The sequence below is a fragment of the Acanthaster planci genome, linkage group LG03 (genome assembly GCF_054643075.1).
Source record: "Acanthaster planci isolate LZ-2023a linkage group LG03, COTS_SCS, whole genome shotgun sequence".
Taxonomy (NCBI): Eukaryota; Metazoa; Echinodermata; class Asteroidea; order Valvatida; family Acanthasteridae; genus Acanthaster; species Acanthaster planci.
The window spans coordinates 8,894,955-8,913,083 of NC_141779.1; the positions used below are offsets into that span (position 1 = coordinate 8,894,955).

General features: G+C 41.5%; 1 protein-coding gene across 3 annotated transcripts in view; it reads left to right on the top strand.

The window, feature by feature from the left end:
* LOC110989096 (cGMP-inhibited 3',5'-cyclic phosphodiesterase 3A-like) overlaps positions 1–18,129 on the top strand; it is a 118,551-nt gene that overhangs the window by 88,670 nt on the left and 11,752 nt on the right. For all 3 annotated transcript variants that reach the window (XM_022253221.2, XM_022253223.2, XM_087135159.1), the window contains 6 exons: positions 1,419–1,494; positions 3,262–3,974; positions 4,185–4,340; positions 8,492–8,603; positions 12,660–12,782; positions 15,145–15,344. In XM_022253221.2, the coding sequence (XP_022108913.2) occupies positions 1,419–1,494; positions 3,262–3,974; positions 4,185–4,340; positions 8,492–8,603; positions 12,660–12,782; positions 15,145–15,344 (1,380 nt within the window). The remainder of the gene's footprint in view (positions 1–1,418; positions 1,495–3,261; positions 3,975–4,184; positions 4,341–8,491; positions 8,604–12,659; positions 12,783–15,144; positions 15,345–18,129) is intronic.

Genomic DNA, 18,129 nt, shown 5'->3' on the forward strand with positions numbered 1-18,129 from the left:
GAAAACTGACAAAGCAAGAGGTTAAATCCATCTCTTGTCAACACCAAGTTCAACACCCACTGAGAATAAGCTCAAGCCTGTACTGTTTCATTATGTACTGTTCATGCAGGAGGAAACTAAAGTTCTAGTAAGTGCCTAACATTTGATATCATTTTTAAAGATGGTTGCAGAGATATAAACAAGATCTCCTCACAGGTACAATGTGTATCCTACTGCTTGGGTCACTCAATGGAATGCCCTTATATGGTTTAAAGAGTACATCTAATGAAAACATGTTTTCTCTGATTTCATCTGTTCAAATAAATATGGATGCATCCAAATCGAATGCAGTGTCATTTTTCTTGAGAACTCAACTATAACAAGCTTAAAAGGGCTGTTTTTTTCGTTCATGTCAAGATACGAATTCTGAATGCAGGTTACTTCATCCTGAGAAAAGAAACTAAACTAGGGGAACCCTCGCCCTGTGTTTGTAGTGGACAAACCCTTGTGCATGCCAAACGATGGCTATAAACGATGGCTACATGCACTGTTTGGCATGCACAGGGGTTATCCACTACAAACACAAGGCGAGGGTTCCCCTCATTTCCTCTGTTTTTCATTCAGAATTTGCATCTTGGTATGAACAGAAAAAAAAACAAACCACTTTTTAGCTTGTTATTGTTGAGTTCTGAAGGCAAACCACTCTGTGTTTGATTTGGATGCTTCCATATTTATTTAAACAGGTAAAATCAGAGAAAACATGTTTTCCTGAGAGGTGCTCTTTAATAAATATCATAGAGTTCAGTTCAGATAAATAGAGAGATTTTTAGGGGTAGGTGTTTACAGTATGTTTGAAACTGGATACCCATTTTATGTCAATATTGTGTACCCGGGTTCCCTTGAAATATAAAGAACACTGAACCGATGGCATTGCGTACAATCCCGGCAGACCATGTGCCTGAAACAGGGCTCTTTTTTGACATAGGAAAGAGCACATTGTTCTCAATGTTAGAGGGGAATCCCCCAACTTTTTATTAAACAAACTGTTACCTTTAATTTGTAATAAAAGTAGCTCCGTGGATCTCTGTCTCAGAGTTATGATCATGGGACAGGTCTTTTTAGCAGCGCGATGATGTGTCAGCAATTCTACCCTTCACTATGAAAGTTCACATACATTTTGTACTTAAAATTTTTATTACGGGTACCTGGCCTAAAAAAATGGAACCAGGTTTTGATGTCGACGGGCGGGTATCTGGCACAAGCCTGGAGATTTTAACATGTGATATCTGTGCCTCCTCCATTACACTTCAACTTTGCACCTGGAGCTTGTCAGTGAATACGAAAGCGGGCAATTTGAAAGAAAAATGGAAAATTGGTGAAGAACTTGTGTAAAGATGTGTTCCAACAGATTATCTTGGTTGTGCTTTTTTATAATTCAGAGATTAAGACGTAGTTTGCCTCCAAGTCTCATACGACGGATGTCGTCAACATGGACAACAACTACCTCAGCGACAGGTGGGAAAACTTGCCTTGGAAATTGTTCGAACATAGCATTATGTCAAATGAAGGCTTTCACACATACCTTTGTTGAGCAAAGTTGAACATGGTTCATCCCCATTATGCTAGAAACCCAAATTGCCCAAAGCCTGAAAGAGAGGATCGCTTTCCTAAACTTAGAAAAGTTGCATTTTCTGTGACAGAAAGATTTGACTGTTTCTAACATGATTCCAAAGTTTGAACTATCCTGTTTAACTGGAAATAAAGTTGGGGGTTTGTAAGTGTCCATGGTTTTGTCGTCTGTGGCATTTGGGCCTTTGGGAGTTGACAGAAGTTGAAAGAAAAGAATGATGACCAGTGGATCTGCATCGTGTTACTCCTGCATCTTTCTTACTTATACTTACATGTATACACCCTGGTTTCATTTCACTGAAACCCGTGTGCAGACGCCTTTTTCCAGAAGTATACCACTGACGTGAAGCCACATGGCTGTGCATACTTGTAATAATTTCAGATGGGATGTTGTGATAAACCCATTAGCATTTTGTTGCAAGGCAGCAGAAATTTCACAGGAAGTATGGCCCGTGCATTTCCCAATTCCTGCCGGTTTGGAAACCTTTTTTGCCGGGATGAGAAAAAAGCAGTTTTCACTGGCCAAGCAAAGACATCTCTGCGAATCTAATATCGCTGCTGCCTCGTGTTGCACGCCTCCCTGTCATAAGATGCCCGTGCTTGCTCGCAGGCATGTCACTGCTGTTCATTGTGTACTGGCACTCCGGTCCTCACCTCTCCTCGATTACCTCACAGCCCCAGCAAAGTGCACCATCCCTGGGCTCCCTGTTACACAAAACCTCTGTCCCATCTGTGATAATTTTTTTTTTGGAGGAGGATCCCCATTGGCTTTTTGTTTTTAACTTTCTGGGACATGATCCCTACTCTCTGCCTTCACTTCTGTTCTTCGTTGTTTGATTACTCGTGACCTCTGCTTTTCTGGCAGACTTTGTCTGCAGAACTGCTTTCACGATCACGCGGGGTCGTGATGGAAACAACCACCTTGGAATCACTCGATCCATTAGTAATTAGGTACAAACCTCAGCTGGGACGTTTTGGCTGCAAGGCATGACACAGGAAAGATGAAAGTTCAGCTTAAAGTGTTGCCGTGTGGATGGTGACTGTATGCAGTATGCAGACCTGAATGTCAAAAAATTCAGTCTTTCATTAGAAGAACAGAGCCAATTGTTACATCAGATTTTTTCGTTGGGGGGGGGGCAGAAGTGGATGAATGCAACAGCGGTGTTTTGCAGATATGTCGTTGGTTTTTAAAACTGCCTTTAACACAGTGTCTTTAGTTGTTTAGTTGTTTAGTCAAAAGACCCAGTTCAAAAGTTCCAGTGAATGTGTCAAACTTGGCCCTTTTCCAGTTAATTGTTAAAAAACCCCAAAATATTCCATTGCAAAAAGACAGTGCGCTGTGGTTTTTTGTCGGTACACCTAGTAGGTGACTGTCCCAAACATTAGGTTAGACAGCCTTAGTCTTGTTCAATTTTTCCCAGACACAGATTTTTGTATTTTTGTTGAGTAATAATTGTCAACCTTTCTGTAATCAATATGGAATGGCAAATAAAAGTAGACCTTCTCTCTGAGTAAGTTTGCATAAAATTATTTGGAAGGCTGGAACAATACACTGTACATGAAGTTTCAAACTTTTTTGCAAAATTGAAACCTCACAGTAATTCTGTATGTGTCTTTAGTTATAGTTTTTATGCCTCTCTTTTTTATGTGCAGGCCTTCCAACTCTTGAGCCACAACCTCTGCGGACACGTAGTTCCTCATTTCGCCACACCCGAGAAAACAATAATTCAGCCACACCCAGTCCATCAGGAAGTCGCAGCAGTAGCCCCTCCCCAGGCTCCCAACAGACCAGCACCAGCTCAGCCAAGGGCCGCTCCTACTCGGTCGGAACTGGTGGAATCAGCCCCAGAGGGCGCTCTCCCAGCCCACTGCTGTCACTGGACTCGCAGAGGTCACTGCAGTCCAAGTCATTGGCTCCGCGACAGTCGCTGGGCGGGGGCGGCCCGACAGAGGACACCAGTGCAGCGAGCACATCCAGCGCTGCTGAGAGCAGCTTTTTCCCGAGTTCGGAGGGAGAGTTCACCAATGAGGACGAGTTGGCAGTTAGCTGTCAGGAAGCTCCCTCGCTGCCCAGCCGGGCCTTGACATATCCCGAAGCCGACCAGCACCTAGCCCGAGATGAAGACGGGTATCGTGTGGAGGACACTGCATCCGGCTCCCAAGAAGCCACTCCTGCAGAACAGTTCACGGACACTGATGCCAAGGGGACCCGAACGAGCCCTCCCCCAGCACCCACTCAGAAAAAGCGGGGCAGTGTGACAATAAGTGAACATGTGACTGTTATCGATGATGGAAACACAAAGTTGGTACCCACAGACGAGTGTGATGTAGAGATCAATGGAACAATCGAAGGGAACCAGATATTGGTAAGTGCCCACCAAAAAAAAAAATGCAGCCACTTAACTTACAGGTTTAGGTGGGAGAAAGTGTCCAGCAGGTCAAGGGTTAATGAAAGAGAAATTCAGTTGATATTCGACCTCTGTATAGCTGAATTTCTGTTTGTATAAACTTGTACCCAAGAATTTTATTATATATCCACTAAGCCATCTTTTTTTTTGACTGTCCACTCCCTGTAGCCCGAAGTACATATACAGGAAGACTCCAATAGTCTGTCGTCAGAGGAGTTTGATCCGACGTTACCGGAATCTCAAGAGTACCTCCAGCGGTTAGACGAGTGGGACTTTGCCATCTTTGAGCTGGCCCAGGCATCCCACGGCGAGATCCTTAGTCAGGTATCCATGGTGACTGAAGCAGAGTTGGTCTGCCGTCACACAAATCCATGTTATGTTCAGTTAGGGAAGACCCAAAGCACACTCACTAACCTCTCCAGTGCTTTGGTTGTCCTTAGGTTGATTCTGATCTTTTGCTGTGGCCATGGGTGTTATCAGAAAGAGGAGAAAAACTCTGTTCGTGTGACAGGGCACGTTTAAAGGGAGGTTACACCATCGGGTTTTTGCCATGATCTTACACCATTGGCTGGTTTAGGTGTATAAACTTTCCTGCAGCTTTCATTCCACCGACTTGTTTCACGTTTGAGTTAACTGCAGTGAGAAAACTCAAGAAAGAAACCACAGTAGCCTTTTCAGTGGTCAAATTGAAGATGTTGTAATTTATCTTGTGCAAAATGCATGAACTAAAGGGCATTCTGAGTGAGCGAACAGCGTACATGCGGGAATGAACAGGCATAACAGGTGCTCTTGCCCTTTGAAAAGAGCAATTTTCCATGGCCAAGAGTAATCAGCAAATTTACCTTGAAGTACATGTTATATGCCTCCTTTACAATAAAACACTGTATTTATGGCAGTAAGTTATTGCTGTTGACTTGTGTCCATGTGCCTGCACAGTTATGCTTCCTATCCACACTTTTGCATCAGTTTATTTGTAAGTGGAAGTCTAAAATCCATTCTCAGTTGACTAACTCATAGTTGTGGTCACAGAGGAAATTACATCTGGAAATATGGAAGGTTTGACGTTTGAATATTGTAATTTTGTTGACGAAAATCCACTTACTGTGAAGCTCGGAAACAGCTGTCATATTGGTCATGCACAGCTGACAGTTTGGACCAAACCATTATGCTTCAGTGGTGATAGTGAGATAACAATATTTTGTCATAAAGAAAATCCCTTTTCATAGATAAAATTTAACTTGGAACGGATCCAATTTCTCTTTTAGCAGTGTCAGTATCAAATGGACAAACAAGTAACAGTGAATGGGGCAGTCATTTCTAATGCATTTTCATGCACACTGGTGATTTTTATCTCTTTTCTTGCTTTTTTATTTCTTCCCCTCCGCTTTTTTTTTTCTTTTTCCATTTTTTCCCTCTTACCCCTTTGCTCCCTGATGACCCCCATGACTGTGGCAGACGTCATGGCACTGGTCGGGCCAGCTACTTGTAGTTTGTTTTTTAAGCTGTCAGTGGAAGTGTTCTTCAACTCTTCTCCAAACAAAAATCTGCCAGATCCATAAATGACAAAGAAAAGTTTTTTGGTGATTATAAAAAATCATCCAGAGCCATGAGTTACAAGAGAACAGTTTGGACAAACCGAACAAGGGCTGAATCTATGTTGAGTTGAATACATTGGGTCTTCTTAAACTGAGGGGTGCACTAGAATGTGAATGGAAAACTTTTCCTGCCTTTATTAATACTGAGGGCGCTCTGGAGCACCATTATTGATGACCTGTGAATGGAAAACTGGTTAAAGTTAACTGATTAGTCAAAAAATTGTATAGCAATGAACGATTTTGCCGACAGCATAGTAACTGCCCCTGTGAATACTTTTAAGATGCAGGGGAGTGTCACATTACCCCTTCCCCTGTGACACCTGTTGTCTAACCGTAGGCGACCCCTCTCCACCCCTTCTCTACCCCGAATCTCAACCCCTCAACTCAAACCACTCAAAAATACAGTCGGCTTGATTTTTTCCCTCGTTATTTTGTTTGGGGCTTTTTGTTGTGAAATTTTGGAAATGCAACACAGCTCACTGAGCACCTTGCCTCTTTGTGTGTAATGCCATAGAGGAAGAATTAGAAAAAATAAACTGTCAGTTGCACGTGTGAGACAAAATAAAGCTGCTTTCTGATTGGCCCCCTCATGGCAAATGAAATCAGCACTGCAGACTGAGGCCATACCGCGTAATGCTTGGTAATGAAATTACGTCACCCCAGTGTCGAAAACACACCATCTGTTCGTGCATACCAAGTTTCATAATGAGAACTTCACACTGAAACTGATAGAATAGTGCTTGGGGTGCATTTCATCGTTGAGGACTTTTCTACCCACTGTTTTTTGAGTGCAATTGTTACTCACAAAATAGCAGCAGACTAAACAGAAGCTCTGCTTTCCTGATCTGTGAAAAATATCAATACCTGACATGCCCAAAGCAGTGACAGTACCACCAGAGCACTCAGCCCAAAGGTGAATCTGTGTTAATGTTACACAAGGATGAAGAGATATGCAGGTATTTCAGTAAAACGTGTCGCCGAACTGAGCTTATTTTGCATAGAAATATAACAAACTGGATTCATACATAGATATCCATCAGCGGTCGTGTATCCTGTGTCATGACCCATGGGCAGCATTCAGGAGAGCCCAAACATGACACTCAAGAGGGTTTTCCTGAAATCAAAATCCCCGGATGTGTTTCATTTTTGATGTAAAACTACCATGATATCCTGCCTGTTCAAAAGGAGCCGCCATTGTTTACAAGGTTAAAATGTTGGCAAGACGGTCTCTTGAGGTGACGTTCTCTCAAAGTCAAAATATATACTGCATACAAGAAAACTTGAGGTCTATTGTAGCTGACAGCTCACAAATGCTCATATAAGAGCAAGGATAAATGACCAAAATGTGGCCTAGGTGGTAGGCAAAATGCAGTGGATGGAACTCTCACAAATGAAGTAGTGGTGACTTGTACAGTTTGTGCTTTGGGAACAACTACTCAATTTCAATTTCACTGTTTGTTGCTAACAAAGATAAGAAGGTGAAGTCCTGCAGGTGTTCTGACAGGATCTTTTGAATAAGGAGATTGCACCTCAACAAAGTTAAGAAATTTTCCAGCATGACAGTTTCATGCAGTTATATACTCTGGGACCCATGCATAGACACACACACAGTTGCAATATTTTGGGCCTGTTTCATGCAGAGTCGGATTGCGATCAGTGATCCGACGTTGGTTCACTGACACCAGCACTCACCGGATGGAGTGCCCCGACTAGCCTTGGGACCAGTGATTGAGATCCAGATTGGTGTGAAATAAACAGGCCCGTAGAGCCTTGCTTTGCTCTGATAAACCAGATTTTAAACCATAGTTTTGCCAGCCAGTGGCAAACCCGGGAAAGCAGCCAGTGCTTAAGAGATGAGGACAATCCCACTCAGCATGAGATCTTTTCGTGACACAACAGTCGCTGAAACATTAAAATGGGGTTTTTCAGGTTTGTAAGCAGAGTCGGACCCTGGAAAATTTATATTGGCTACCCAAAAGTTATTTGGGTAACATTTACCTCAAAATGTTGCAGTTTCTGGAAATCCCAGACTTTCCACAAAGCAAAACCTTAAATCTCGATTGTTGTCCTAAACTTCTTACCTAGACCTCCCTCCAAATCCCCAAAATGCGCACACAGTTTTGTTTTCCAGATTTACGATAGATTGAGGAGATGACAAGATTGATCTCTGCCGTTGTGAGGCAGGAAACATGTCATGCGATACCAGCTGTTTTTCTGAAATTCAAGCGATTTCAAATTAGCCTGGCATTAGGAAAAATTCTCATTTTGGATTCACAGACCACGTTGTGAATGCAGACTCTATGCTTAACAGTGTGCATTAGCATATTTGCCTTGAGGAAAAAGTACAAGTGAATATTTCGTTTCAGATGGACAAAGCATTTTTAAGATTAAATTATTGAAACACTAAATGAAACTTCTCTCACCAGTGTTATTCCTTGTCAGAGAAATGGCAGTTCAGATCAAAACGTTACAGTGCACAAACACACAGAATCTGTCTTCAGTTTATTTTCTGGTGGATCGTCTGTGTCGACCGTTTGATTCTCCATTTGTAGTTCCCTGTTAGCATGCCAACTTTCAAGGCGTAGACGGTAGAATGCTTGCACTGGGCTTTGCAATTGGAGAGTCAAGTGAATTCAAACGCATGTTGCTACAGTGAGTGTTATCTTTTTCACAGGAATGGAAACCACAAGCCTCATTCTCCCTCGTGGAAAAAAACGCCTTGAAAAACATTCTCCAGTGCTCATCCACCACAGAAAGGTTTTGTCCAGATCTCTTAAATGCACTGTTAGAGATTGCCAGCCCCACTTCGCATTACTTGCCCTGAAGTAAAATACAGTCTAGCTAATGGAATTAATTCTATGTCATCCCCCCATCACTCAGGTTGCCCACAGAGTCTTCACCGAAGCTGGCATCTTTGAGACATTCCGGATACCGGTCCGAGAATTCATGAACTACTTTCGGGCATTGGAGAACGGCTACCGGCATTTACCATGTAAGTACTCCGGTGAGCTGTGCTAGGTTTAGATATTAAGAGGCTGATGCACGGATGCTCATGGTTCTCTCTAATGTCGTTCTGGTATTTTATCAAAAGGGACCATACTGTAATTCAGCATATTGTATGATGTAGACCACTCAGACTACTACAGACTACTAAAAAATCCCGCTTTTATTTCTGTTCACACTGCCGTGGAAGCATTTATCGAGTCATTTCAATTATCTTTATCTGTTTAAGCATTCTTTTCTAATATTTTTTATTCCGTTGTTTTAAATGTGTTGAAAATTTACATTTTTGAAAAATATTTTCCTGTTGGATTTATTTTATTTTTTTACATCAGTGTATTAAACTAGAAAGGGGGAAAATATTTAATTCTTAAAACTGAGCTGAGAAATACAGAAGACAAGCTAGGATTTCTTCTGAAAGGCCGGAATTCCGCAGAGTGGTATCTTGATAGCACGGGTCTGGTTGCGCGGCCCAACACCAAGGTGCAAACTCAATTTTCTGCTTGGCACCTTGTCAGCAGGCCTTCACTTTCCGCTCCCCCAAACCTCCTTTATTGCATCATCATAAGCAGGCACACGCTTACAGGTGCGATAACATATCAATATTCTGACAAATTAATAACTGTGGGCATGCAGTTAGCATCCCTCACTATCACTGTCACAAACAGTGTTGGGTAGGTTAAGCTGAAGATGAACCCATCCATCATTCATAGTCCCTCAGTCAGGTCATCTGTTTATTGCAGCGCAGGTTTTTTTTCCCCTCTTTTGCAGTGTAATATTGCAATCTAGTTCTCTGTGATGGTCGTTGACCACAAGGCGGCGTCATTTTTCATTAGTGATCTGGAAAAATTGGGATGGCGGCATGTTAATTCAGTGACCTATTATTCATGTTCCTTGTGCGTGTGGAGAACTGAAGAGAGTTTGGTTACAGATAGTTTATCTCTTGGACTGCTGCACCAGCTTTCATTTCTTCCCTCACAAAGATTTCATGGAGTAAGAATGTTTTGCATTTTCTGTGACTTGCTTTATGAATTATCTATATTTTTATTGGCTTCAAAAGCCCATGTGCAGGTTTTAAAAAAAAAGGAAGTTGTCTATTTTGTTTCATGTCATTCCAAATGATGATTTAGAGAATTGAATTGCATAACTCATGCAGTTTTACAATTCTCCAGTCAGTATTAATTCAGATTGCTAATATACGGTTTCTGCGCATGCACGTACACAGTGCATGAGATGTTAGATTAATTTTCCTGCTCGGCGTCATCAGGCCCCTCTAATCATCATTTTAATCCCAACTACCCGGCAAAAGAGGCTATTTTTTGTCTTTGATATGTATTTTACAAAAAAGGTGGCTATTGGTTCCGTGCTTGCAGTAAGCAGACCGCAGCTTCAATTTGCCATGATTGGTTAGGCAGTACATATCAGCAGGAGGGTAATTTTCCCTGTGTTCCATTAGTTGATTGCCAGTAAATCATTTGCTCCTTGAATCTGAAATTGCTTTCAGTGCCTATGGCAGACATGTCCCAAGGTTTTTTTTTTAATGTTTGTGTTTATGTGTATGAAAAATACACTTGGAAGTTTTGAAGCTTTTCAGTCTAGGACATATCATGGCATATCATAAACATCTCTTTGATAAATAACAATTTCCTCTGATTTTTCTGTGTCTTTTTTTTTTCCTTCGGCGATCTGCGTGATGCCTGTGTAATCATTTGAGGCAGATTAAAATCTTTTGTTGACAGAATTCCTGCTGTCAGTTCACTGGTGTGGAAATTCTGCCATCTTGGATCAGGCGTTTAAAGCTGCCGTGGCCTGATGTAGCATGTTAGGGGCAGGCACCTAAATTCTGTTGGATGTGCAGTTATTGCTGGTTACAGTGTAATAGTTGCAGTAGAGTGCTCAGGTTACTGTTCAAGAGAAGTCATTTTCCACACAATGGGGAGAGTTGTCAGGCCTTGCAAGTGAAAAGGGAGAAATTGAAGCATGCACGGTTCTCACAAACAGCGAAACCATTGGGCCAAAGGTTGATGCTGAAGCCTCCAGCGACAGCTCTGTGGCTTTTCTTTTTCTCAGGGGGAAATGGGAGAAATAACTTAGCTAAAAGGAAACATAATCCAGCCTTGGTAGTCAACACACTTATGAGAAATCTTGGCTCTGTAAGTAACAGTCATTCTGTGGTTGAAGTAAGTAAACAACAGGTGGACGGAATACAGAGAGTTCATCATGTGATCATATACCTTGACTGTTGTTAGGAAGGAAATTTGTGTGCAGGCTTAGTGTGAGCATAACAGGAGTAGGTGTTACAATGACAGAAAATGTACACAAACAGCTGCTCTTCTAAACATTGCGCTTATAATGCTTTGGGCTCTTGCCAAGTAAACAAGTCCGTGCAGGGGGGGGGAGTTCTGTGCAGTCATTAGGAGGTCGTGTTTGCTGTTTTCCTCTCATGTGATGAACACTGTCAAAAAGCACAAACTGTTAGCAGCACAGTTTTGTGCACTGATTTTTTTTTTTTTAGGTTTTTTATTTTAGCGGTAACTGCAATTTTTATTACAAACCTGTAAAATACACCTTTGTGCCTAAGTAACCCTTATTTTCAACTTAGTTAGGTTTCACTATTTCAAAGGGTATTTTAAGGCCATTTTGTGTTTTATGCTAATGAGATTTCCCATATTCATGAGCAAAAATGTGATGTGAAAACCTCAATGTTACATTGGTTTGTTCACAAGAAGTCCTGCGTTTTTGTAAATTTTCCTGGACTAAGTTTTCTCATTTTTGCTGTTTCATTGTTGTTTATGTACAGTACATAGCAATAAGAAACCATCAATTCCTCTCTCAGAAATGCTTTCAGTTAGTAAAATCTGGGTTTACAATTTAAACAGAAATACCTATGGACTGAACCATGTTTTCCCTAGATGACTTCACAGCAACAGCGCCCTCAGTTGTCCAGAAAAACATGGATAATTTTGAATGTTTAAAAGTATGCACTTTTTAATGCATTTCACCAAATGTGAGTATGTAAGAGTTTTCATACATTGAAGAAAAGTACAAAAATGGAAAAGAATTGTGTCGAAGAAAATTTCATTGCAGCCACGTGACACTGTAAGTGCCTTGCTCTTTCTACACATCACCCGTGAGGAGGTTCTTGTTAATGTAGTAGATACGAGTTGAATTCAATTCATCCATTGTGTCAGTGGAGAGCCACTGATTTGGGTTTCCAGGAGTAGACTTCTCCATTCCTTCAATTATATAAGCTACATGTAGTTTGATATCCCAACTTCGGGCATGCTCTCCCAAAGATTCATCTTTTTTACTCTGGGACAATCAAAGCAGACAAATCTGAACAGTTCACAACAGTGCGCCTCCAAGAGTTTGCAACTCGTTGGCCAATCACAACGCACGAAATCTGTCGACCCTTTTCAAACGTGCGTTGGGTCAACAGATTTCACACGTTAGTCTGCAGGGCGGTGTCAACAAATCAATATTCTGTGACACTTGAATGTCATTTAAAGGTGGAAGATATAGTGTGTACACGAAAGGAAGTTAGAGTACTGAGCTCAGTGCTTGTCATAGTCATTGTCATTCCTGTGTTGGAATAGAAAGGTACTTGTATATGTTTGAGGAAACATTCTAGCAAGTGGGCAGACTACAGGCAATAGACATATGGACATACAATTACATGTATGCACAGTTTTCAAATGTAAGATTTTTTACCTTTTAAAAGGTAAAAATGATGGTTTGATGGTTTTTAAGGGCCACTGAATACACCAATGGTTATGTTGTACTTTACTTGAGCAATAAAGGAGAAATGATTAATGGTTGTAAAAATACGGAGGAAGTTGATCATAAAATTGAGAAATGGCCACTGTGAGGGAAACATTGGATGATGTACTGTATAAAGAATTCTTCTGATTAGAAATTAGGAGCTATTTCCCTGTGCTATGGACAAAAAGTAGCTCTTTCATCAGTCTATTTTGTGTCTCTTTTATCTTTTTTTAAAATTCAGTGTTTAAATTCCCCCCTCTCTCTTTCTCTTGTCTTTCTGGTACAGATCATAATCGTATTCATGCCGCTGATGTGCTCCATGCAGTGTACTACATGTCAACTCAGCAGATCCCAGGCTTTAGGCAAGTCAACCCGGAGGATTTGGATCCCCATTCTAGAACAGGCAAAGGTAGGCCACAGGTTTCACACTTCCAGACGTTGCTGTTTTTGGCTCTGGTTATGGAGGGGTATGGGGGAATTTCAGTGGGAAAAGCTGGAGCCGTAGCCGGAGCCACTTTAACCGAGATGGCCAAACCCTCTGATGTGCAGGTGACAAATATTTGTATTTGCAGTTTGGATCAGATCAATTTTGTGTCCTTTCCGTGTGAAGAGACCCGTAGTCCAGTAGTTACATTGTGGGGTAATATCCAGGTTTAAACCCGAACAGGGATCTTGATGTGTGTGTTCTTTGTGCAAGAACGGTTGATACCTAGGTTGAAAGCGAGTGTAGTAGAGGTCAGATCATTTTTGTTATCATTTAGTGCAAGGGAGTGCCGGTGCTCAATGGTTGGTGTGTGTCAGCAGCATATGGGGGTGTGTAGGCTGAAACCCCAGTAAGTTCTGGTGCTAAGAAACTTTTTACAGTTGCCTCTGTCCATCCAGGAATACCCGTGGACAACATTGCTTCAATCGGGAAGTGCCGTATTAACCTAGTCTCCTGGCCTGATGAAAAGGGATTAAATCATACAGGACACTTTGAGACAGTTGTATTTAAAGTGCTATAGAGGAAGCACATCGTAAAAAATATTGTTAGGAATTAACACCAACATCTTTCCTTGCAAACCTTTGGAAACTCAAAAGAGTTTTTTGTGGGGTCTAGTTGAAATGGAGTTTGTTCATTTCAAATCTTACAAATTTAGCATCTTTTCTCCTTTTTTATTTTAATGTTTGGAGTGAAATTCAAAGATTGGGGATAATTTTTTAATTGTTTCCAGAATCGCTGGTCTCTGACAGACAGTAACAGTTGCATCTCAGTAACCACAACATTCAAAGTGGACAGTTTCACGACTTCAAAGTCCCCTGTGGAATGACCCATGCTGCATTGTAAAGTCCAGGCAATTCTTTTTCAAATTCTTAATTACCACTGCAAAGATTGCCATTTGGAATGTACAGTGATTGTGTCCGGCTGCCTTACTGAAATGGTCTAGCGTTTTAGCTCCTGACAAGTTGCATTTCTGAAACCCATTTTCTGCTCAACCATACTGAAAGTTTTCAGCCAGTCACATCCTAGGGTGGTGCGGCTGTCAGTTCTGCCAATACGACAGAGACAGTAGAGGTTGTTGAACAGAAACGGGCTCCTAGCACGTTTTCCCAGGGTACACTTATATACTCATGATTACTCAATTCCTGTAGTGACCCAGGCACATTGAGGCCACTTCTCGCCCTGAGCAGACCTTTTCAGTTTCATGTTCAAGGACTGAGTTTGATTCACAAAGCTAGATTCCAGGAAAATAGGGTGTTCTTGGTGCCTAGTGAGGTAACGTCAGCGCAATAAGCTTGGCCCAGAATTTAAATTCATATAGTTGCAGCAGTCTCAAGTGAGTTTGAATGGGAATGAAACATTCTAAATCAATTCTACATTTGCCAGGTGTCGTCGATATTCCAACTCTTGGCTTTTTGAAAAATTTTCAACTCTTCAATTTGGTCCTTGTTACAAATTATTCTCCCAGATAAGACGTGGTAATATCAAATTCCTGCCACTTAAAACTTCTTTAGTTTCCTGCGTCTACATTTACTGGTGCATGTGTACTATGTCAATTAGAATGGGGAGGGGGGGAAGAATCTCACTGTGAGGTAAAGCAACAATGAATGCAGTCGTAGAAGCCATTACTTTCTCAATAGCACAACGGAAGTTTTCATCCACACAACCCCAGAAGTCAGTTCCAAAAGCACTGAGCTTTCAAAACTGAAAGAAGATATGGCTGCCCTTTGACGTGTACACAATTTACTCAGACTGAGCATACGTGCATCAAGGAAAAGTGCAGCCTTCATGACCACAGTGCCCTTTCCCTTCTTGTTTGTCTGTTCATGAGGTTGAGATTACACAACCCATTGTAACCTGCTACAAACAATTTTATTCTTTATGCTCAATGCTGTTACAGTCATTGCTGAGAATAGTGTAATTATACCAGAAGTACTGTGTACTACTTATTTTGCTTTGACTTGTGCTCACTGTAGATTGTTGAAGATGGGACCAAAGTACATCTAGCAGTATACATTTCCTTTCATTTTTCCATCACTAGAAGGCATGGTTACAAGTTTGTATTATCAGAAAGAGCGATAGTTTTCACGTGAAATTTGTCAAAGTCTGTTGGCATGGATACACTTTGTGTTGTTTCTAAGCACTTCTCAGGGAATGAGTTTCACAATTTTGATGCAGTAGGCTGCGGATTTTCAAAATATGATCTGAAAGTTCTGAAATTAGTTTACCCTGAAGGTGCAGGAACCCTCTTAGGTGTACGGAAATCATTGCCCTTTTTTTTCTCCCTCAGACGACGGGGACAGTTTCACCTCCTACCACACCCCGACCGTCACGCCGCGCGCCAGCATCTGCAATGACTCCAGCTATGGTATCTTAGCCGGTAACCTGCCTGCTCTAGAGCTGATGGCGCTGTACACGGCCGCGGCCATGCATGACTACGACCACCCAGGACGAACCAATGCCTTCCTGGTGGCAACAAGTGCTCCACAGGTATGTTTTACCCATTTTTTGATGTAACAACTTGAATTGGTTTACCACTTTTGGATGGTACTATATTCCAACACAAACTTGTCCAAGCCAAAACTCTTCACTTCTCAAACTGACGAGGTATCTCAGCTGACCGAAATTTCTCAATGACGAGGTACCATTGTCGGATGGAGTCACTTATGAAATGGGACTCCTCAAATATCAACCCATGGTGGTCATTTGTTCAAGATTATTTGACATTTCGTAATTCATCTTTGCTTGTTTTGAAACTCTGAGACAGTGTTGCTGAGCATGACATGCTAATATGCTACGCCATGACACACAGCTGTGTGAGGGCTCCAAAAACACTCCGCAGAACTTCCACAGAGCCTCTCTCTGTGTTCACAGTAGGAACCATTTAGATGTGGGGATGAGTGTAAGAAGTCATCTGCTACTGCCTATAGAATTTTTCTCTGGCACAGGAAATCCCTGTTTATTTCCACGTCATTGGGTGTCAAGCAGTTAGGATGGAAATTGATCTGTGTACATGTGCATGTAATTAATTATTAAGTATGATATTTTTGGCATATTACATGGCGTAAGGAGGGGAGAGCTTGTCTCCTGCGGCATGCTCATGGTATTACACCAGTGTCATTGGCAAGTCCTTGCAAGTCATCCAAGTGAAGTCACGAGGTGTTTCAAATGGGCAGAGTTCCTTTGTCACTGTTCATCCCATCTGACTTGCAAGTAGACTTGTTATGGACAAGACTTCAACAACATTGTAAACCCTGGATAAAAAAAAACAAGAAAATTACATATGAGGACAAACGTCCCAGGATCCCCAAGAATTTCAGAAGATAGACAACAGTCAGATGAGAGGAGTTGAAATTTTTTTTAGTAAGGACAATGGTTAGTCCTCAGTGGGTAACATACATAACCTGCATGTGTGAGGAGAGATGCTTCACTCGCCTACAAGTGTGAAATAGATCATATACGTTAGGCTTTGAAAGTAAGGATTAAAACAGACATGTCAATTCTCTCTGGCTTGCAGCCAGACTCCCCTCCACTGAAAACTAGAAATATTATTTTCATCCTATTTAACCCATTGTTTGCCTCCTAGTTTTGCTTCTATTCAGTCTGATTTTTGCTTTTCAAATCTCCATCCTATTGAGATTTGACAAGCTTCACCTCATCTACTTGATTATGATAGTGAGTTCTTTGGCTCTAATCCCTGAGGGTGAATGTAAAATCATATTGAAATTGGAGGACTGTTAGGGTTAGTGTAGGGGTGTGTTATTGTGGCCGCTAACCAGAAACACGTGTATGCCATCAAAGCAACAGCCCTGAACATGTTTAGGGTAGCCTGCCAAAACTCAGACCCAGAAAGATTTACTTATCCCTGAGAGGCAAAGTGCATGGTTGCAGACAATTTCGCTTACAGATGTCTTTTTCCCTCAATTATTCGGCAAGTTCCTTACCCCTGCTGCTCGCTCTTTTTCACATTTTAGAAGGAAGTGCCCAATTTTGTTTGCGACATGCTACAAAAGAATTGGGGATACATAATTTACTTATTTGAAAGATGAGAAACAATTGTGTTCTTGAATATTGTCTGCCATTTTGGGCCAGTGGTGAACCAACTCCAACCTTCAGTTCTCATTTGGTTGGAACAGTGATGTCACAGAGGCCCACCAGAGTGGCCAAAATGCAAAAATAATAACCAAGCTGAAACATGATCATGGTTTCGGTCACCAAAGCACACACCAGCTTAAAGACCATTAATGTATTTGATGATGTACGTGAACATGTATAAATTATCAAGCCAAGCAGTCACAAAGCTAATGGCCTCATCTTGAGTGCAGAAGGTGGTGATTAGTTCCTCACACTAAAAAGGAAAGTCTTATATGGAGTACCCATTTAAATGAAATGAGATGGAGTCATTCACCAGCTTTTACCATTGGCTGACTGCTACTGCAATCTTGAAAGGAACTGTTTTGCAAGCAGTATTGCATAATGTGTTGCCTTTTGCTAGATGTCTTCAACAAAATCAGATGTAGCGTGTTTTTAAGAAATCTGGGTAGAGTTGTGATGTACGAACAGATGTTACAGTATTTGCATTGTTACGTCTTTACTTGCCTTTTAGAACAATAAAAAGGAAACATCTATTTAACCCCTTGACGACGGGAATTTCTTTCCGAAAGCTGACTCCAAGAATTCCAGCCTCGCTTGGCCACGAAGGCCACCTGCCAAACCGCAAATTCTCGGTTTGAGGCCCATGCTTGCTCTGCATGAAAAGGCTGATTGTTCAGTGGCATGCAGCTCTACTCACGCTTCCACATTCCCATTGCCTCATATCAAAGTGGGGACTATTGTGAAGCTGGTGATTATGATGCAAATTCAGTCTTTTCATTTCTGGGCTACACATAAAGGCCAATCACCATATATACAAGAGCCAGGTTCTGCCTTCTTACAACGTGTTTGCTCGAGCGTGGGCCGAGAATAATAGCTGAAAAGTGGGCTGAGGATCTCAATTTTTACGGCAGCTGTAGCCGCGTCCCGGCGCAAAGAGGTTAAGTCTCTGTACTGTATACAATATTTACACACGTAGTTGCATTCTTATAAAGTGTGTTCATCCAAACCCCCGATTATAGAAAAGATAAAGTTTGAAGGTACAGATCAAACTCAAAATTGTTACTAAAAAAAAAGGCTACTAAAAACTCACAAAAACATCAAGCACAAACAACATGAAATGAAGCGTAAACATTTCAACAACTCTCCCACAAAACTTGGAATACTATAAAAGACACCTCCA